This window comes from Pterocles gutturalis, unplaced genomic scaffold (genome assembly GCF_000699245.1).
Source record: "Pterocles gutturalis isolate BGI_N339 unplaced genomic scaffold, ASM69924v1 scaffold34748, whole genome shotgun sequence".
NCBI lineage: Eukaryota > Metazoa > Chordata > Aves > Pterocliformes > Pteroclidae > Pterocles > Pterocles gutturalis.
The window spans coordinates 1-21,592 of NW_010126819.1; the positions used below are offsets into that span (position 1 = coordinate 1).

Sequence of the window (21,592 nt, forward strand, 5' to 3'; positions counted from 1 at the left end):
GCACCTGTGGTGTTGGGCAAGGCCGTGGGATCTGTGGTTTCCCCTCACCGGGGTGTTGTGGCCCCTGGAGGTGTGAGCTGGGGCGCGGGGGCTGCTGCCCTTTCTCTTGGCCTAGCAGCTTCTGTGGGCACCGTCCCGAACGACCGTGCCCCGGTTGGCAGGCAGGTGCCGGCAGGCTTTGCTGCAGTGCTGTCTCTGCGATGAGAGCGGGCTCTTGGCCGTGGTTTGGGGTGACTGGGCTCTCTTCTCCTCACAGGCTGCAGGAGGATGCACAGAGCCTGTTTGCGTAAGACCAGGATGGAACAGTCTAATGGGGGCCTCCCTGTGCAGAGAGAGGCCGTCCTGTCCGAGCTGTGCTGGGATAATGCCTCTGTAACAAACCTGTGAGTGTGCCTGTCTGCTGTAAGGGTCAGGGTGTTTGGCTGCTAATGCTGTTAAGGCTAAAACATCTCCTTAGGAGAAAAATTTTTCCTTTCTGTGTAACTGCCCTCAGACAAGATGTACCCTGATTCGCAGCCTGGGATGAACGCTTACACTGCCATCTGAACACAGCTGTTCTAGTCATCAGTTATGTGTCTCTTTTGGGTTGTAGTCATTACTTTCATGTGTGTCCTGGTTTCAGCTGAGACAGAGTTAACTTTCTTCATAGTAGCTAGGGAGAGGCTGTGTTTTGGATTGCTGCTGTGACAAAACTAAGCAGAAGGATATATGATTTTCAGATTATTAGTTCCCATTTAGAGGTTACATTGAGGGCAGTGTTTTCAAAAGCAATCATTAATCTCTTTTGTCAAAGACAACCAGACTTTACATGGAACACAGCACTCAGTCTGTTGAATTCTTTTGAAGTTTTTCTATGTTTTAATGCCTCATGAAAATCAGGCCCTAACTGTGAAAATGACCTTTCTTTGAAAACACAACTCTGTGGTATCCATGGTCTCTTTTTTGCAGCATTTAGTACTTGCAATGCGTAATTACAATTTTTTTATTTTCTTAGCTGCATTTAATACTGTTCATGTAGTAATGGTTTACTGCACATGCAAATTACAGTTTGATTTTTTAAAACCCTCTCTTCTGTTCTACACAATAAGGTTGGTAGTGTGAATGTGGAGACTGAGGAAATAAAGTGGTGCCTGCCTTATCAGGCTGTGTGTTGGTTTTTTTGCCAGAAATCCAGGAATATCAGCATGAGTCTGTGTCAGATTTAGAACTCAGTTCTGCAGCTTTGGATGATTCAGAGGGAAGGAATTATTTTTAAAACTCATTTTAAAACTACATTTCCAGTATTTTGATGGAAATGTTTGTTTTCTAGGGTGGAAGTGCTGAGATCTTTGGTGGCTTTAACTGACCCTCAGGAGGGGAAGCTGACTCAGTCTCAAGAGAAAGTGAGTGACTAACAGACTTTCCATGTCTGTTTTCTGCATCATTCCAGAAGAACCTATAATTAGGTAGTTGAGCTTATTCTAATAATATATTAGAACTGTTTCTGTAGTTCAGGTTTTGGTGAGCTGAACTGAAGCGTGTGTTTGCCAAGTCTGTTTCTGATTGCCCAGCTAGTGGTAGTATGATCACCAAGCGCCTCAGTTCTGCCAAGTTCCCTTCGAGCAGGGGCAGAGTGAATCAGGTATTGCAGCCGCTACTGGCAGTCAGGCTTCAGATCACACTGTCTTTTACTGACTGAGGGACCAGCTCTTGCAGACCCTTGGTTGCACCCTCCCCTTGTTTTCATGCACAAGTATGGCGTGTACAATTAGTTTTCTTAATCCAGTGGGACTGATTTCTTGAGCTGGCTCGTTTTATGATTCCAGGAATCTAGTAATGACATGAGAGCTTAAAGCCAAGGAAGGAGTGGAGTTTGTACTTTATGTTACTTTAAAGCAATCCTGAAACTGTAGCCCTGATATTTTTGTGGCTTTTCTGCCACTGACCTTGATCAGTGATGGTGTCCTTTATAGTAGAACCTGATGGTTATTGGGACAGGAGGTAAAGTAGCTAATGCAGTAAAGGATCATAATGGTCAAAAGAAAGCATGAGACTTTAGGATGTGTTTTTGTGGATTTATACAATATGATAAATGTAGGATGTAATTTGGAGAGGACATTGCTGTCTCTTGGAAGATGTGTAAGACAGTTAATGGGATATTCAGATTTGCTCAAAAAAATTATGCTCAACTTTTAGTAATTGAATCTGCTGTAACCTTTAATGAAATTTGCTGTGCAATGTTATTTTTAATTACTTCATATCTTGTATTGAGTCTTGTGTAAGTATTAATTTTTATGTGCATTCATTCTTTAAGTAATGTTTTTATTTCAAGGAAAGTTGCTTAGGCATCCCTGAAGTACAGCTGCCTGTGATATTGCAGTAATAATTATTTTGCATGGCATGGAATTATAGTCTCCTATTTGATTCTCATTTCTCAGTTGAATTTTTATGCTCCTTTGTATTCTAGGCACTAAACTCACTGGGCGTTTGGAAAACCGTATTCGCAGCTGTCCCTGGGCCTATGTCAAAGACCTCGGTGGAGTAATAGCTCAAAGATGGGAGACCAGGATGGAGGTGAACCCTTTCTGGGGACAGTGGCTGGTGGTGCCACAGACTATGACGGGGCTCTGCCCTCAGACACAGTGTCGCTCAGCGATTCTGATTCTGATGACATGGGGTTAGCGGATGAAGCGGAAGTTGATACAATATCTCCTGAGGAGCCATCTGTAGATGATGGGGATTACAGATCGGGGGGAACCCCTGAATCTTCAAACATCAGTCACAGATCTCCTGTCCAGCCGTTCCATCTGAGGGGCATGAGTTCTACGTTCTCTCTTCGTAGCCAGAGCATTTTTGATTGCCTGGAAGAGGCAGCCAAGTTGTCTGTGCCCTCAATGCCTGAGGATAATGTTGTTGATGGGAGATTTAAACGTCCATTGCCTCCAGCCACAGTTTCAAGTAACACAGTTCCAGAAAGCCTGAGAAAGCAAGCCAAACCACTGCAGGCTCCCAAAACCTCTCCTGCAGTGCCTGACTATGTGGCACACCCAGAGCGCTGGACCAAATACAGCCTAGATGGAGTTTCAGAGTCTACTGACAAGACTAACAGGGCGGTGGCCATGGAATTTCTAGAGGGTTTGAAGAAAAGAGGGGAGGAAAAAAGCTCAGCTAGTCAAGATAGCTATACCCCATACTTCAACCAGGACCCTTCCAGCTGTGGAGCTGGGAGGATTGTCTTCACCAAACCAATAAAAAGGGGTGTTGATGGACTGGAAAAGAAAACATCAGCAGGGGAGGATGATAAGAAACATATGAAAACAGATCTGAAAGGAAAACCTCTTAAGAAGACTGATGATTTGAGGGAGGAGGATAAGGTAGAGCTGGGGCACTTAGATAGTGGAAGTGGAAAGGCAACAGAGGAGGAGGAGTGCGTGGTGGTGGGGGACCTGAATACAGAAGGTAGGCTGAGTGCAGGGTTTAGTGGTGCAGGTGAAGAGCCCTTGGTGGAAACAGTTGGATTCCATTGCAGTAAGAAGAAGAACAGGAAAAATTTCCGACCTAAAGTAGATGATGAAGGGGAGGAGGAAGAGTCCTGAAGGATGGAGCACATTGGAGACGTCCAAGGCGTTGTATTGTCTTTGGATATGTTTGTTTTTTTCTCTGACATTTTTTCTGGTCTGGAAACAATGTGATAGGTTTTTGTCTAACGGTTTGCATTGTAGCCGCCAAGAACATTTTATATTGTTAGAAATTAAGCTATCTAAAGTACTCCAGACTTTTTGTTCGTGAGAAGTCTGTGGGCACAGGATAGTTGCACCCCAGCAGGAGAGAATAAACGGTGCTTTGTTTGCTTGAGCAGCTCCCTGGAGCTTGCTCTTGAGCTGATGTAGCCCTGTACACCAAAGAAGAAGATGTGTTAGATAAAAGGCTGCAAGGCTTCCTACTAACCCCCAAATTTAGAGCTGCTCCCAAATCCTCTAGAATCCTGGAACAAAGATGATTAATTCATTATGTAGAGATTTTTAAACAATGAAAATAAAACATAGTCTTCCACTAGACATGATTTCTCCCAGCCCTGTCCCAGGGAGGAAAACCTCTTTTTTTTTTTTTTAACCTTTTATTTTTTAATATACATCCTTCTCTCATTGCCATGGAGAGTGAAAGCACAATGGTGCACAATCATGAGTTTGGAGGGCCCAGGTGGGAACTGGCAGAACCAATATTTTTCTTTTTAAGGTTGGCTTTATATTTACCTTATTCAGTGTTACAGGATAAAGATTTTTAAAAAAATATGATTCCTGCGGAGTGGTACAACTCTGGATACACCCTGGGTGGAGACATGCTCAGGATGGCTTCAGCAAAGTCTCATCATGTTGAGGGTAGATCAGAATTTGTAACAGCTTCAGTTGTTAAGTTGGGCAGCAGCTTTTCCTCTTACTGTTATATATCCTCATACTGGTTATGATGCGATGGTTCTTGGCCTGCACATTTGTATGTCCTTTCCAGGTGGCCCTGCTTCCACATTGACTCTGTGTGTGGATTTGGTGGGAATGAGGTATTTACACCAGAACTGGATACTTTTTTGTTTTTTTGGTATTCAATAAACTGTCAGTTGCAGCTTGATTTCTTCATCATTTTGAACCCTGCTGATTAATGCAGCTATACGAGTTTTAACAAATACTCAGTTTATTTCATTTGAGAATTGTCTCAAAAATCTTCTAGAATGTTACTCTAAGCTTGCCCTCTTGTAACTTCTCCCTCAAGTCTCCTAAAATTCACAGTTTTAATATTTTCAATCATTTAAAAATATATAGAGAATCACCTCATACAATGAATCACATTGCAATGAATGTCAGATAATTTTTTCACACAGAATGTTAACAAATTTTATAAATAAGATCGAAATATTAAATTATTTGAAAGATTTGAAACTCAAATTAGTTCAGGTCAGTTTGGACTGACATTCTTTTGCCAGTATTCTACATTAACCAACTTCAATGTTGGTATTTATAGCCATGTAGTGAAAGACTACTGCTTCAGAATTTGTGATCTTTCTTGCTATACTTTGCTTGCTCAAACTCTGAAGGATATTTGAGGAGGTTACTTCCTCTGTGGGGGTGTCAGCATCTTATCAATAATTGACTGGTAGGCCCAAATCATGGGGGTTTTTGTCTTTGAACAGATGCATCATTTGGCAGCAGAAACAGAAAACAGTTTAAAATCAGTAATGTTGCTCCATCTTTTGAAATTCTCCTTTTAATTTTAAAAGCAGAATGTATTTTCTCATCAGTATACACGTCGATGCACATTAAGTAATGGGTCATTGCTAAATGCGTCAGTTCCAGTGCACGTGAGTGGGACAAAACAACAATTCCAAATGGATAGATTTGGTTTCCAGTGGATAATGAATGTGCTGATCACAATTAAAACAGCAGCCATTTCAGAATGGAAGCTGCTGCCAAGAGCAGGGCATGCTGGTTGCAAGATATGCATTATTTCCTAACAAAAAATGTACCTCAGTACAAACTTACTGGTTTTATAACTTCTGCTTGCCTGGGGTGAAGAACAGTTAGGACAGTACTGAAATTTCATCACTGTTGATGGGGTCACTGAGGTCTGAGGCACAGCGGAATAAACAGGACAAATGCCTGTTTTCTTATGAAGACATCATAACAAGATTAATATATATTAATAAAAGACTCGTCGGAAAGGTATTTGTATCAGATCTATTTTTTTCTGTCTCTGGTAAAAGAGAAAGCTTTTGCACAACCTATGTTTATGTTGCATAGAAGCAGTGTTATATGCAGGAGGAAATTAGGTTCACTTGAAGCTTATCAGTGTAAGAATGACCACAACCTAATACTTCTCCCTTCTGGTGCTGTTTATAGGATTCCAAGAAATTTCCCTTTAAAGGACGGTAGTAATATTCATTTTATTGGTGTATCTTTTCATACAAAGTTCTCATAAAGCCAGCTACATTTTGAATGCTAAAAACGTACATGCGAGTTTAAGTGATGAAAGAAATGACAAACAGTCCAAATTCCTAGTTTGTACAAAAATTCTTGCTATACATTCTTGCTTTCAAATCACTAAGTAATTTTTTTTTTTCCCCCTGACCTTTGACAGAGAAAACTAAAATTAAGTCAGAAAACCTCTTAGGTGTAGATGCAGTGTTCATGCAGTGTGATACGTAAAGGCAAATCTCTAATAGCAGCAGGCTGACAGCAGTTATGATCTGGCATTAAAACAAAAAAGCAAGCAGCAGAGGCTGGGGTTCTGACTGCGGGAGGGTCACTTGCTTTGCGTTTGGAAAGTGACTGCATGCCACCACACACTTGAGGACCATGCAATGAGATTCCCATTTCTGGGGATGAGCGAGGAGCCCTCAAAAACCGACAAAGGAAGACCTCACAGAAGCCAGCGTGGGAAGACGGTGAGTGCAGTTGTTTGAGGGTTGCAAGGACTTCAGGAACTGTGTGAATTGTAATAGCTCAGTATTCCAGGCCTTTTCCTGTGGAAACTATTTCTTGATTTCCTTTCTAAGCAACTCAGAAATACGAACTTGCTTTCTTGGCCAAGAAACTGGCTTGGTTTTTAGGCGTAAATGATCACCCTTCAACAGAGAAGTGTGGAAATTAGCAATGATGGTGTTTGATTCAGGGTATGGGATTTGGAGAACAGAAGGCAGGTCATATTTAGAAAATAAGGTGGTAGAGTCATCCCGGAGGAGACAGTTTTTTGTGCTATTTGTGGAATGCAATTTTGGAGAAAGGACCAAGGGATATAGGAGCAGGAGGGAAGAAAGCCCAAGAAATTGCAAGAGGAAGACCAAGAAATCCTCAGTAGTGTCAAACATTGGCAGTGCTTGGATAAAGGCTGAGAGCTGGGCCTTAGGTGTTCCTGAGATTAGGATGTTACTTCTACAGTAGTTCAGTAGGACAAAAGGTTTAATCTGAAGAAATAAGAAAATTTAATTATTACTGTATGTGATGTTAGTCTTGGACTGATCTGCACGCTCTTCTCTTCCACTTCTTTCTGGCAAAGGCAATTCTGCGTTGGCGTTCATCACACCTAATAGGATTGTAAAAGCCACGTGCTTGTTTAAAAGCCTTATGACAAGGGGCACATAATAGTAATAGCTTAAGAAACTTTAAAATGTTGAAAATAATCCAAAATAAAAAGATACTGTAGATTCTGTTACTTTGTATGTGTTCAGTAAATTATAAAACAGGTTTCTTTTTATTTTTCAGCTATTTAAGTTTCTGATTTTTATGCAGCTACAGTATTAAAACATCTGGGGAACATGCTACAGGATGGGTTTTCCTAGTGGAATGTTGCTAATGAAGCAATTTGCGTATGTGATTTATAAGCTTCTAACGGAATTAAGTCAAGTGTGAGGTTAGTTCAAGGCTGAGTAACTTGAGGTCTTACCACATCACAACTTTGCTGTGTTTACAGCTCCTTCTTTTTCCCATGTAGTATATATATGGTCAGTTTATGGGTTTCGGAGGGCTTTTTGTGTAATAGATAGTAATAGGTAGATATCAAAATAGATAATTAAGAAGAATATCCAAAGTCTTTATGGTGTTCAACATCCTGTGGTGGCTGAGAAATAGTCTGTTTCTGTCTCTGTTTTAAACAGTGGAGCACTGGGACACAGGACACGATTTTTAACTGACAGAAACAGTTGCAGCTCAGCAGGCAAATGAGCTGTGTTGATTAAAACAAAGTAGGAGGCTTGCTCAATTTTTATTTTTAATGATTATAGTTATGCATATTAAATGTTTTGGTAATACTTTGGTAGTACTATCTCATTGGCTCAGAAACCTCCAAGACAATGCTCTCAAGAAACCCTGTGGCAAATAGATATTTACATGCTTAATGCTGGATGAGATCACACTAAGCAACGGTCCTTTCCCCAAAGCTTTTAAATATATTTTGGAAAAAGTACTTTTTAAATTCTGAAGTATGAGAATTCTGTTCCTTGTTTACATTACTTCTAGGTACCTCCTTATGTGGTTCCTTTCCAATTTTTTTTTTCCTTGTATTTTTTAAACTAAATTGTTTAGCTGTATTAATTAGCTTTTCCATGATTGTTTTCAATACTTACGGGTATAGTTTGGAGCTGGTTGGTTGCACAAGAGGTTGGTTTTAGTTAAAACCTCTGCCATTGAGGAGATAACAGCTGTACAGTAGCAAATCTACAAAATAGGTAGTGATTTCTACATCAGTTAATTTTTGTAATACTTTATTGTTCAATTTGCAAGAAAGATAGCCTAGGCAGCAGACTGAAGCAGCATCGGAGATACCACGTATATTTATTGTTTTTTCTTTTTTTTTTAGAAATAGTTGAACTGTCTTGGAGAAAGGTTTGTATTAAATACCGTCCTTTTTTGTGAGTATATTGCATTATCTCAAGCTGGCACAACCTTATTAAAGCATTTCTTGTGTGTTCCTGTTGGACCTGTATTTGATGTCAACATTGTTCATTGAATAGCATGACTTTTTTCAGGAAGCCATAAAATGGATAAGAAAGGAGAGGGAAACTGCAATGGGAGTATTAAGATAAGGAGCTTTCAGCGAGGCCAAAATTACACTGAGGAGTTCTAGGGACAAAGAAAACAATAACAGTTGTGCTATGTAGCACGTGGTAATGCTGAGCATTTTCAGACTGTTTAAAAAATGTTTGTTTATATTTCAAGGGTTTGTAATCAAAAACTCAGGATAGGGTTTCCTTCTATTATTTGTGTTTCACATTTGTATGTTAGATACTTCCCTTTGCGATGTTGGTATCTGATAATTAAGAAAATTAGAAAAAATTATGTCAAGAAGATTAGTCTAGGTCAGATCAGACAGAATACAGGTATTTTCAAAGTTGACAGTTTTAAAGAAAAAGGTTGGGAGAAGGAAGAGAATGGAGGGGGGTAGATAAAGCTTTTGCTTCCAGAAGCATCCTTAATGAAGGAAATAAACACTTCTCAAGTAAACTAGGAAAGAGAGCAAGAAATGCTGTATTCCACTTTGTCCTTTCTACTGGAGGTCAGAAATGTTTCTTTACGTATGTGTATCACCAGAGAGAAAACAATAAGGAAAGTGAAACCATAGTACAACCATTTCTCCTTCCCTTTATCCCTAAACAGGGTCTGCCAAACCACCATTAAATGAGAGAAACATGGTGAAATCCTAAAGCTGATATAAATGCCTGTAAAACTATTACTTACCTGGGCTTCCATAACTTCAAACCTCTTTTCTTGTTCTTTCAAACCACTAAAATATTTAGACAAATTATCCACCCTGTGAAAACAAAGCAGACACGCTGAGCAAAAAGAAAAGGCTTCAGAAGAAATCCTAAACCACAAAAACTTCCTAGAGCTATGGGCCTTTCACTGGCAATTCTGCGCTGCTGAGACATTCACCTAGAAGTTTTGTCCTTTTGGGGTGTTCCTGCAAATATTCACTGAAGAGAGCAGCATTTCTGGGACACTCTCATGCACCTGTTGCCCAGGGACTCATTATAAACTCACACAGATTACAGCAGCTGTTCAGCTTCTGCCAAGGACCCCGTAGCCCCAGCTGCTGTGGAGATCGAGGACAGCAGAAAGGATCCATAGGTCCAGCTCTGTCTCTCCAGCCACTTATGTCCCAGCTGTACCAGGTGGGAACTGATCCTGGTGCGAGAACTGAGGCCAGTTCCAGTCTGAACAGAACCTTTTCCTATCTCTTCCTGGCTCTGCTACATGGGAGGTTTGTTTTGAAAGCACAGAAAGAAAACAGCACAGGAACATCTCCCTGGTGCTTTCTTATTATGATAACTTTCACACCCAATGCGGCTTTATTTGAAGGCAATTTTATCACCAACAGCTGAAGTAGGTGTTAAAAGCTTCTCTAAAGAAGGCTTTGCTGTCTGGCTTTCAGTATTGCCTTAGATGTTTCTGTTTTCCCTGCATGTAACTACTTTGTTTCACTTAAAGACACAAAGTAAACATTTACTAATTCAGAGTAAACCTCTGAATAATAATAATTTAGCACTTTCTTTCTTTTGAATACTAAACCAATTTAAGTGATATTCCTAGCAGGGAGATATTTTAGAGAAGTGTTTAAATGGAGACTCAATTAATGAAATGCAATTTTAGAGCCACTATCATTAATTTTAGTGGAAACTGTAGTCCCATGCCACACAGCTGTAAACAGTTGTTCCTCTGCATCTGTGGGCGGGGGTAATTCAAGGTATCTTGAACTTCAGTTCAAAAGCTGATGTTGAATTCCTGCAGGGGATAGAAGTACATGCACTGCAGTATAGCAAAAGAACTATTCTTCCGCCATTTCTTCATGAGTATGATTTTCCTTGAGCTTGACTGCAGATTTGGCTGGAGCTCACAGGCCTGTAATTGTGCATACTTCAAGAGTGCCAAAAACTCTTCTAATATGGTAGTGATGCTGTCTTCTCACATTTTTCATAGGCTGTGTATTTCCCAACTGCATTCTAGTTGGACTCTTCATGTAAGCTTTCCAAGCACCTGGATGTGTATCTCATTCAAAGCTGAAGACTTGCAAGGTACACTTATTGGGAGTCAGAATAACTTACTTATTAGATGTGGCCTTCAGCCTTTCTTCATTGCTTTCTTTCCTTTCTTGTTCAAGGTTTACAAGGTAGTTTTCTTTTTGCACCAGCTCCCATGTTATGATTTTTTGATCTAGGCCAACTGGAAGATCTCGTTCTGTAGGCAGAAAAAGAAATTAAGAATTATATTTTGTTCCCTTTTCTCTTATATGAGTAATGGAAGACTGCTATGCTGAAGAAAAGTCAAGTCCTGCCATTGCAGGAGTGTCATGTGATGAAAATGCAGTGTGAAGTAAGTATTTTCTTTTTTTTTTTCTTGTGATGGAAGGCAATAGACCTTTTTGCAGTAGAATATGACTCCTGAGTTCTAAAGAACAGCCTGGACCAATTTCTGTGGTTCCATTTAAGCTCATTTACAACCTTACTAGACTTCTGACATATTTTAGTGCCAAAGTATTTAATGAGCAGAGCTTTATGTTCAGATGCATTTTATCATCTGAGCTTCTTTATTAGAACAACTACAAATAGGAAGGAAAAACTGTGAATAAATCCCACCAACTTGAAGAATAAAGCCTGATGTTGTTGTTGTTAAGTGTTCCAAACAACAACAGACCAAAAGATGTCAATTTCACAGACGTATTTTTGAATGTAACATACTGGTTTTGTATCTTCCTAAAGATTGCTAAAAGGGCACACTTGCTGTATGCTCCAAACGCTACTGAATGTATAACCTGACCAGTCAGTTACGTCTTCTTAGGGAAAAAAATATTTATATATTTTTTAAAGAATCTTCAGTAGTACGCTTTGATAGCCAGAAGGAGTGTGTCTGAAAGGGAGCTATGTCTCTGCATTGGGAAATGCCACTGATCCTAGTAGATTTTTAGACTTCGTGTATGTTTTTGGGATTGTCTGTACTTAATAATTACTAAAATTCAGGAGCAAATGAAATAACTATTCATTATGCATTAAACCTGTCCATTGTTATTTCTTCAGAAATCGAACCCCTTTAACCAGTTTCATATTGACACCTTTGTTGTAATAAATACGGTGCATAAAAAATGCATTGTGGGAAACTGTTTATAGTACAGGATACATTATAAGCCTTAATTTTTCATTTGTACTCTCCTGGCACTTCTTGTTAGAAATTAATTGCGACTCTTGGCTTAAGAAAATCTTAATTGTTCTTCTGTTTTGCCTGTGCAGGATGTCCTGGGAGAGTGTCAGGGTCTCTAGTTGCTAGATGTTTGTTAACAGCTCACCCAGATGTTCTTTTTTACGTTCCATTTTGTTGAAGATTCTTCTGAGAACCAGAGTTATGTGGTTAATAATGATAAATGGTGGTGCTAAGGCAGGCCGGCCGTGATATTCTACAATCAGGTTGTAGCGCTGAATTTTCCAGAAAATGTCTGCATTGCCCTGAACAACTTGAAAAGTGTAACTGTAATTGGGGAAAAAAAAATACAGAAGTGGTTTTACCTTAACAAGCTAAAGCTTATTATTACAAAATATAGTCCCACATTTACTTTAAAAAAGGACAAAAAAGTTCAGCATGTAGCGTTAATGTAATCTAAAATTTGTGCAAATTCTTCGATACTAAAATAATTGCAGTTGCAGTCTTCAAATGTTAAAAAATACATTAGGTTTGGTTTTTTTTCTTTAAGAATCATAGAATGCATAGGGTTGGAAAGGACCTTAAAGATCATCTAGTTCCAACCCCCCTGCTATGGGCAGGGATACCTAATTCCACTTCACTCAGGCAAGATCAGCAAACATGCCATGTCAGTTCTTCAACCAAATGAATCATTATTAGCTGTGTTGACATCAAGCATTTCCCCCACGTGCTGATTATCCCCTGTTAAGTCTGCCAAGTTTACAGCTGCTTTGCACCTGCAGAGTTGTGCCGCAGCACAGCCAGGGATCCAGACCCTTCTCTGCATGTTTAATTCCATTTTTAGCAGTAAAAGAGGTTTCTTTTTGTCTTGTCTTTAATGTTGCTAGAGTAAAGATGATGAGAACTTAAGAACTCTATGATCAGAGAAGCCTACCTATCAAAAAATATTCAGTAGGAAAATTCCTAGTGTATGCCAAACTGAATAGGCAACAGCCATGTAGGAAATGTGGGCATTTAGTTAAACCTTTGCAGCCTCTGTCTTGGTACTTACTGAAATTGCTTTTACCTGAACATAGCAATCAGGAGGTTCATAAGGAGAACGTTGGTGACTAGTAGGAAGATGACCAACAGAAGTATGACAAGCCAGTTGGCATAGCTGTTAGGACATGATGGCGAGTTCTCCTGCAGAATCTGCAGTGGATTCAATGTACAGTTCCTGGGATACATTCGTGATGCTGCAAAGGAAGATAGAGAAATAAAAGAATAGTTTTGACAAATCCTACTGCCACATGCATTTCTTAGAGCAGCAAAAGCTTTGCATTTTGGTGAGCAAAATCTCTGACTTTCAACAAAGAATGGCAAGAATTACAAACTGTTCCTGAGATTTGGAGTGCTGCATTTCATAGCTATTTCAATGCAAATAAAAACTGAATATCTCTAAACATGTCTTTTTTAACAACTAGTCACATGGATGGATGTGTATATTTAGTACCTTTACTGCTAAGATACAAATCAAGGACAATGATGACATGGATTACTAAAATGAGATTTAATCTTGGCTGCAAATAAACAGCAGCATAATTTTGTTCTGAATGTTTTACAATCATTAAAAGCTTAAACCCACTATTGTGGTTGTATTTTTGTATTGTCCTTGTTGACTACTAGCAGGACTATACAAACAAGACTCCCTTAACCCTAAAAGGACAGTTCTTTGACTGCTTGAGCTACTGAGCCAATTCTTGCAGCCGATAGATCATTTAAGTGAACTAATATCCAATGTCTTTAATTCTGTGAAAATGTAATCATGTCGTGTACATTGCTTTAATGTGCAGGAGGTTTGCAACCCTAGGACAATGCAGACCTCCAGAACGTGGCTGCTCACTCAGTGGCAAGTTGCCTGTCACAACTGGCTTTTTAGCAGCGTTCAGCAAAGGGGGATTCTATTGAAAAGGCTGAACCCTTTCTAGACTAGTTTTGAGTTCCTGAAGACAAACTACCTTTCAGTATTTAGCAGTTGTATTCCTCCACATACTTGTGTCTTCACAGTCCTCATGCTGGTGCGTGTGTTAGAGGAGAGAACTCAGTCAAAGCTGGGAATGGGGTTCCTCATTCTAAGTTCAGACTACTTGGTACATCTGAGCTTGCAGTCGAGATTAGTAAGAATGGTTCTGCTGCATCAGACTAGAGGTCTAGCCCTGTATCCTGTCTCAGCTATGAATTAAATCCACAAATTTAGAGTAGCAGAACGATATTTACTTTTTTGTTCTCCATTTTTTCACTAATAATTCCTTTCCCCACTGCCACAGATAACCCCGTGACCCCTTAGAGCACAGAGTTTTATCAAAGCTCACCGCAGCTGGGACTGCTTTCCTTGAGTGCATTACCTTATCTTTATCTACACGGCATTTCATTTGATGATTTAGCACTCGTGAGGGTCCTCTGCAACTCTTAGGTGTCAGCTTTAGTCTTTACTACCCAGTAATGTAGTTTTGTCAGCAAATTTTGTCCCCCTCATTACCCATCTCCTTTTCTGCATGTTTCATAAAGATGTTAAACCAAATGAGCCCCCGAGGGCCCCAGGACAAATGACTCCCTTCTGCAAGTTGCCCGTGTAATTGATTCTGTTTTTCTCTGTCATTTAACCAGTTATTTATCCAGGGGAAGACACCCTTTGGAATCTCAGTGGAGAGAAACACACATTTCTAGGGAATGCTACATCTGACCTATTTCCAAATGAGGTGAATCCTATTCCAGAAATAGTTGTTTCTCTCCAATTACTTTATTGAAGCCATGCTTGCTTACACAGTAGGCATTTAAAGTTAAGTGTTGTCTTGTCTTGTTCAGACGTTTTTGGCTTGTCTAAGACATATACTTTTTCTTACTAGGCAGAGTGAACATGTAAGGATGCATACTGGTTTGCTTCTGTCTATGGGATTTTTTTTGGTTCCATCCATATTACCTCAAGTTTGAATCCTACTTCAGTATTACCGCTGACATTTAGCACATTCAGCGTTATTCTGGCTAAATGCTGTGGCACTACTTCAGACTTCTTTGGGAGATGACCTATTCTGTATTTTACCTGCTTGCTCATCAGAAATGTTGCCTTTGAACCTTTATGTACAAGTATTTCCATGTCTTGTGATTATTTTTATGTTGCTTTGTTTGAAATGTTGCACATATGCAATTACTAACTTGATTTGATTTGGGCAGCTTTACCTCCAGAGCAAATAAATGCTCTAGAGGAATATTTATTCTAAAAGATAAGTGTTTGCTTTTGGGCAGAACTGTACTGCTTTAACACTCTCATGTTAAACAACGGCCAGAAGGTATGGAGGTGCTAGTATTTCAGTTTGCACAGGGTTATCTTTGTCTAGGTTAAACTGAATGGAAATGGATTAAAGAGGAAGAAGGTATGCCAGTGTTTAAAACTGCAAATCCTTGTGTGAATATTTCAGACAGCTTGTTTAAATAGGGCCAACCCTTACGCTCTAATGTAATTCCACACTGCACATTATCTCTTTGCAAATACACTATTTATATCATCGTAACATAAAAGCTTTGACCTGCAGGACAAAGATTGATTGTGAAAAAAAAAAAAAAGCAATACTGGGAAGGAATTCCATGCTCTAATCAGAAGCGTGCATTCAAAAATGGCCAAGTTGGGGGAGAAAGAAATTTCCTCACTGTCTATTTCATCCAGTGGAATCTGGCCAAATATCTGAAGGTACGGACGATAAAGCACCCTTCTGAATATCCATTCCACTCGGCTGTCATCAGGATGAAGCAGAGCTTGAGTTGTCACACCGTAGGCAATGAGCCACACACTCAAGAAAAATAGAAAGAAGAAAACATCCTTCATCTAAAAAAGAGAGGTGGAGGAGAGAAAAGGAGGAGAGGTGACGTTAACAGCATAGTCAAAAACCAGTAGTCTTTCTAGATGAAAACAGCTCAAATAATTGTTTCTTTACCAGCTTGTTTAGGGTGAAGGAGGTGGAATAGGATACAGTTCCACGTAAAGAATTCCTCTCTTGAAGTTACCATATTGTTCTTGGTCTGCAATCAGCATTTTTCTTTGATAGCATGTTTAGATAAAGGCATGTTTTAAATTTAAACCTTGCTTTTCAATCATCTAACATTTGCAAATGAAACACATTTTACCTTTTAAGTGAATTTCATTGTACCTTTAAATGCAGATTTTCTGTGAGATCTCACAGTCCCATTGATTGCTTTACTGTGAATTAGAAGAGCTCTGCGGCAGCAGTGAATCCTGGTAACAGCTGGTGCTCATTGAGGAATGCTGAACCACTGACACAGCAGACATTGAAGGCTGCAAGGATCTACTTCTGTCTTGGATTTTCAAGCTAAGTAATGCATCTGAGAGATTGTTTTCAGGACTTCCTGCTTTTAAACATTGTGTTTTTCTACAGAAGCAGAAGTAATTGAATCCTAAACCACTTACTTAAAAAAAAAAAATCTAATATGTATTTCAAGTGCAATAATTTTTCCCTGGTGGAAGAGGAACACTTCATCCTCTTTCGGTCTAATCTGGCAGAGTTCATTAGGGACTGTAGATTCATTTCAATTAGATTATTGGGCTGAGCAGTTACCCCAAAGCAGAGGCATTTCAGACCTCCAGGAGGCTGCTTGGAGTTCTCTTAAGAAACATGGTATCTAAGCCAGGCAAGACACAGTTGATGTCTCTCTAACTTTCACCAATCATCTAGTTTGTTTTGTGGACGACTTAAAATTTGGCAATGCTGCAGGACTGTAATGATGTAATAGTTAAGAGAGAACAGTGGCAAATCTGGACGTATGTTATTCCAGTCTGCCCCCTCTCTGTGAACAGGCGTTGTTCTGGCATTGAGCTGCCATTTCAGCAGCTACCAGAGTGGTTTCAGCAATTCTGTTGCAAGGTGGAAAAGGAGAAAGACCATAAGATACAATCTTGGATTGCTTCTCTGTTTAAGTAAGGGAAATTATCTTGCTTGAACCCACTCGATGAACCTTTGAAGGTATCATTTACTGAAGTAACTTTCAGTGTGCTTTCATTTGATGTAAGGTTCATCATTGAACTACCAAAGCTAGGGCATTGTGTTGGCTTGGATGGGGGGAAGATGAAAGGTCCCATTTTACAGTTTGACTGGGCTGCTGTTTATATTCTTACTTGCATCTTCTTGATCTGTGTGTTATCTTATATGTTATCTTCAGATGCCAACATAGCAGACACATCGCCATATTTATTCAGTGCCTTGGTTTAACTTGGTATGCAGCAAGGAAGGGTTAGGAGCTGTAGATCTGTTTTGTTCTCTTAAAATAAAAGTCTGCTAATGCTGTACGCTAGATAATGTTCAAGAACAAATATTTATTTGCCATTTACCCTTTTGCTACTCCAAGCAAATGTCATATTAGAATTCCGGTTATTGCATTTATAGACAAATCCAGATAGCTTGGTAGTTCTGTTTATTCAATGTATAGCCTTATTTAGACTGTAGGGCTTTTACTGAGCTCTGCTGTGAGTCACAAATCAAATATTTGTAGATTCTATAATAGCACTTACAATTAGATGAACTCCTATTAATCAGTTACCACGAGCTAATTGTCCTAGAGGATTAACATGCCTAAATAAAAAGCTCCTTCAGCATACCAACACATACCCAAGCACAGTCACTATAGTCCTAATGTCTCATTTCCTGCAGGAGAATGGTAATAAATAAAAATCTTTTATCAACATCTTCCAACGTATGCTCACAAAGTACTAATATGTTTTCATTGTAACTTGGAGCTACAAAGTACAAGTGATAATAACTCCTGTGGGAAACTTGCAACTATCCTTTTTCACAGATTTTTTTTCACGCTTCCAGAAAATAACATGATCTACGTCCCCAAGCGGAGCAGAGTAATTCAGGAAATGCCCTTCCCTTCTGTAAATGCCTGTCATCTGTCTGAGGTCGTTGCTCTGAAAGTACAGAGATTATGAAGGAGGAGGAATAGCAGTAAGGCAAAGACGATCCACTCTTCATCTGCCAGATATGAGGATAAATGATTAGGTAAGGTACAAGGTAGCAAATTGAGACCAACTGATTATACTGCAGAGCTCTTTGGAAGGATCTAGTTCAAACATTGCATCTAATACTCATGATAAATAAGGAAATATGTCCAAAATGACAAGCCTTAAAAATATAAAAATAAAGACAGATTATAAACGGACTTCCTTTGTAAAGAGAAGACTTCCTACTCTCCATTTTTCCAAAAGCACAAGTATTTATCTGAGAGAGACTGCACACTTACCATCCTTTCCACAATTATGATCTTTGGTCCAAGTTGTTTGTGAATTGCAAAAATATGTATAAGTCTAAGTGTAAACACCATAAAATCAATGGCAAGTATTGTACGGCCAGCTTGAAAAGTCGAGTTCAGCATCCTGCAGAACACATGAAATGAAACATCAGATCTCAGCAAGTACTGCTGAGAAGCATTTTCTCAAATTTTACACTGAGTTTCCAGGCATAGCCTCATTAGGAAAAGGGAAGTGCTTCACGGCTGTGCTTGCATAAGCCTGTGAGAGGAATGTAACGTTACGTCTGTACATTGATGAGAAATAGCCAAAAGGTGGAAGGACACTGTACTCTCTGTCTTGGCTTCAACGAGATTTGTTTGGAAAAAAAAAAAAAAAGGAAAGAAGATATTATACATTGAGTAGAAGTGATTGCCAAAAAAAGCAGAGCTGCTCTGTACGTATGTTTGAACATACCAATATGTCTTTTTGTGGTCTCTGGAGCAACTTCTATGATTCCACAGAATTTGAGAGGCTTTTATTGCAGAAACATGTCTCAAAGCTTGTAAAAGTAAATGTCATAGCCTGTCCTCATGCACACATGAGACTTCTGTCGGTTGACGTACATAACCCTTGCTACTGACGCTGACTACATCCCATGGAACAGATACATACCTGCAGGTTACCCCAATGATGAAGAGGAAGATGGTCACCATATCACATTTATTCCAGTTATCCTCCATATACAGTTTAAATTTTTTCACTAAATTTGTGTCTTCATCTGTATAGAAACTCTGAAAAGAGAAATAATCATCAGTATTGTCCTGTTTCCAGTTTCACTATTTCATTGTGAGTTTTAGCATAATACGCGTTTCCTTTTTCTCTTTCATTGCAACAGGCAAAAACTTAATACCTAGTGTAATGGGAAAAAAAGCTTGAAAACATGAGCTCGGTTTACTGTCTTGAAACACAAAAGTTGGATAAAAAGAAAAAAAATCAAATCTTTTTATTCTTATATTAGCCCTAAGATTTTTTGAGGCCTGATTTAAGATTTTGTCAGCATTTGGGCTGTTAATACAACACATTCCAGTCAAAGTTCAGTTTCTAGACATTGCTATCTAAACAGCACGAACAGATTTGGCATTTGTATACTAGAGTTGTCAGTGAGTGCACATTTTACTATCTAGGCAAAGAATTGGGTTTTAGCCTGGCACTCTTCATGTTTTACAGGTTTCTAATAAAATGTTCTTTGATCCAAATATTTCCATGTCCTCCTCTGGTTATGGCCTTCCTGCATAATTTCAAATAAATCGTAACAAACTGTGATTCCCTGCACTGTCCCTATCGCTTAAATAATGAACACCTATTTGTTCTTCCAGAGTAAATGTTTATAATAGCTTCTTGTCTAAAGAAGACAGCTTTATGCACCCACAGTTGGCAACACACTAGGACCATTGTTTGTACGTTATTTCGGTTGTTGAGCTGAGGACATTCCAAAACCAGTAACTGGGAGAGTAATGGGCAAGTTTGGTTTGATTTGTTTGGTTTTTTTTTTTTTTTTAAGAAGAGCAAACCAAAAAGAGATCTGCTAATGTTTTGAGTTGAGAAGTATTTTAGGAAAAACACAAATAACCTGAAGTCATTTACTTGTTTGTTTTTGTTTTGTTTTGTTTTTTTAAACAGTCCCCTTCAGGGAAGAATCTCTTAAAAGGATGTAGAATTGTCTGCTGTGTTTCCAGGTGTAGAATATAACTTCCATTATTTGTGGTGGGAGTGAAATCAGAGAGATACTTTGCAAAACGAAAGACACCTGAATCTTAGCAGCCCACTTGACTTGGCTGTGGCTGGAGCAGGATGGAAAAACAGAGGTGGAGCTTTATATGGTGGAGGAAGAGCTTGCTCTGGGAGAGAGAGGTGGAGTGCTTTGGAGAAGGTAAGTTCTGTGTTGCTGTTCTGTGCAAAACTGCGCCTGATGCTTGCAATCTTCAAGTTTGTACAGTTATACAGATTGTAAGTGTATTCAAAATAGTGTCTTGAGTTTTACTAGTATTACTAAGGTGTTGTAGGTTACTGACCTGTCGGATTTCTTCCAAGACCAGGGTAAAAACCCAGAAGTAAAGGATAATTTCTTTAGCAGATGGACCCTCAGGTGGAGGTGGTTTAAAGTCCAGTAAAAGGACATAAGTAAATAGAATCAGAAAAGCAAAGTACATTATAACATTCCCTATAAATACAGTTACAGGGGCACTCCAGAATTTTTTCCACCGAGTAAACATGAATGTCACCCACGCTGTGTTTTCAGAAGGGCTCTGCTCTTCTAATTTACCATTTCCTCTGCAAAACAAAAAGAATATAGGCTTGGTGACAATGTCCTAAAGTTAGTTCATGGGAATAGGCTCGGTATTATTCTATATAAAGCTTCTGGTAAGATAGTAACAGGCAGATGCTGGGGATGGCAAGGAGGAGGGCTGTAGAAGTCAGAGTGATCACATTACCATAGCAGAAATATTTCAGGTCAAAAATAAGGTTTTAGAAAACAAATCTACATCAGACTTAAATGCATATTCCTGTTATTTCAGTTTTGTTGTGTTAATTTGATTTGTAACTTCATTGTCTTCCTGCATGTAGTACAAACACTGTGCAAATACACAAGGAGGGGGGAAGTGGGCTAATTGCTCTTTGTCGTCCTAAATAATAGGAAAGAAAAGCAAATGGCCAATATAGTTCGTTAGTCAGCTCTTAATTATTTTGACTCTCAAAATTTCTTGCAGTGTTTGCATGGAGAAGTTCTTGTTGTTGCTGTTATTTTAAGCTATCCTTCTTGACCCAGTCTCAAAAGTGCTGGATCATAGTAAGCATGTGTTTCTCGACTGTCCTTGCTAAAGTCAGAAAGAACTACTGAAGGAATGCTTTAGTCCTTTACACAACTGTAAGCGCTGGCATCCTCCCCTGTACAATTAAATGAGAGTAAATTGCAGAAAAAGTAATATAGAGGAAGCCTTTTAGCAAAAAAAAGTTGACCTAATAAATAATTTATTAAGGTATTCTTTGACTGTTGTGGAATTATGCAAGTATTTTGGTAACTGAAGGGAAATTTAACCTGTACATCTAGGGTTGTTTTTGCAGTGTTTTGGAACATGAAGTGCTATCTATTGGCAATGGAAATTATCCTGTGCAGAAAATGCAGGTTCCCTGGATTTGATAGCAATCTGATCTTAGTGTGAGGTTTTGTTTCCACATAAATTGCTCTCCTGTGTAAGCAGGGATGTTATTGGATCTTTAATTTTGTGATTCTGACTCTGAGAGGTGCGATCTCTAATGAAGGATGTGCGCACTAGGGTATGTTTTAAATTTCACTTGCAACAAATAAACAATGACACTTCCCTGGTTTTTAATTTCCCCTGACATTCTTTCTAATTATTAAATACATTTGTTTCAAGGAAAAGTTTCTCCACACCGCCAGTCTTTTCTGTGTGCCTGATTCTGTACTACCTCTCAATTTATGACATCATAAGATATGTTCCCATGGTAGCAGGCTAATATAATAAACAGATAATTGCAGCTTTACTGTAATATGCTGAAATAGATCTGTGAGAAGAGATCCTCTTTGTTAAAATAAATTGTGAAGATAATAGCAATTGGAGGACATGACGGAACGACCAAACCT

At 39.0% G+C, this 21,592-nt stretch overlaps 2 protein-coding genes across 2 annotated transcripts in view; one reads left to right on the top strand and one right to left on the bottom strand.

The window, feature by feature from the left end:
* The first annotated feature begins 2,534 nt into the window (after positions 1-2,534).
* Positions 2,535-3,575, top strand: TSSC4 (tumor suppressing subtransferable candidate 4). Its single transcript, XM_010079097.1, has one exon. The coding sequence runs from the start codon at positions 2,535-2,537 to the stop codon at positions 3,573-3,575; it is 1,041 nt and encodes a 346-aa protein (XP_010077399.1).
* A 3,374-nt stretch (positions 3,576-6,949) lies between these two features.
* Positions 6,950-21,592, bottom strand: part of TRPM5 (transient receptor potential cation channel, subfamily M, member 5) — a 36,145-nt gene continuing 21,502 nt past the window's right edge. Inside the window, exons 15-24 of the mRNA XM_010079098.1 lie at positions 20,001-20,259; positions 18,601-18,719; positions 17,940-18,072; positions 15,336-15,510; positions 12,718-12,886; positions 11,800-11,978; positions 10,565-10,697; positions 9,201-9,273; positions 8,090-8,180; positions 6,950-7,050 (exon numbers count right to left, since the gene is read on the bottom strand). Of these exons, the coding sequence (XP_010077400.1) occupies positions 6,950-7,050; positions 8,090-8,180; positions 9,201-9,273; positions 10,565-10,697; positions 11,800-11,978; positions 12,718-12,886; positions 15,336-15,510; positions 17,940-18,072; positions 18,601-18,719; positions 20,001-20,259 (1,432 nt within the window). The remainder of the gene's footprint in view (positions 7,051-8,089; positions 8,181-9,200; positions 9,274-10,564; positions 10,698-11,799; positions 11,979-12,717; positions 12,887-15,335; positions 15,511-17,939; positions 18,073-18,600; positions 18,720-20,000; positions 20,260-21,592) is intronic.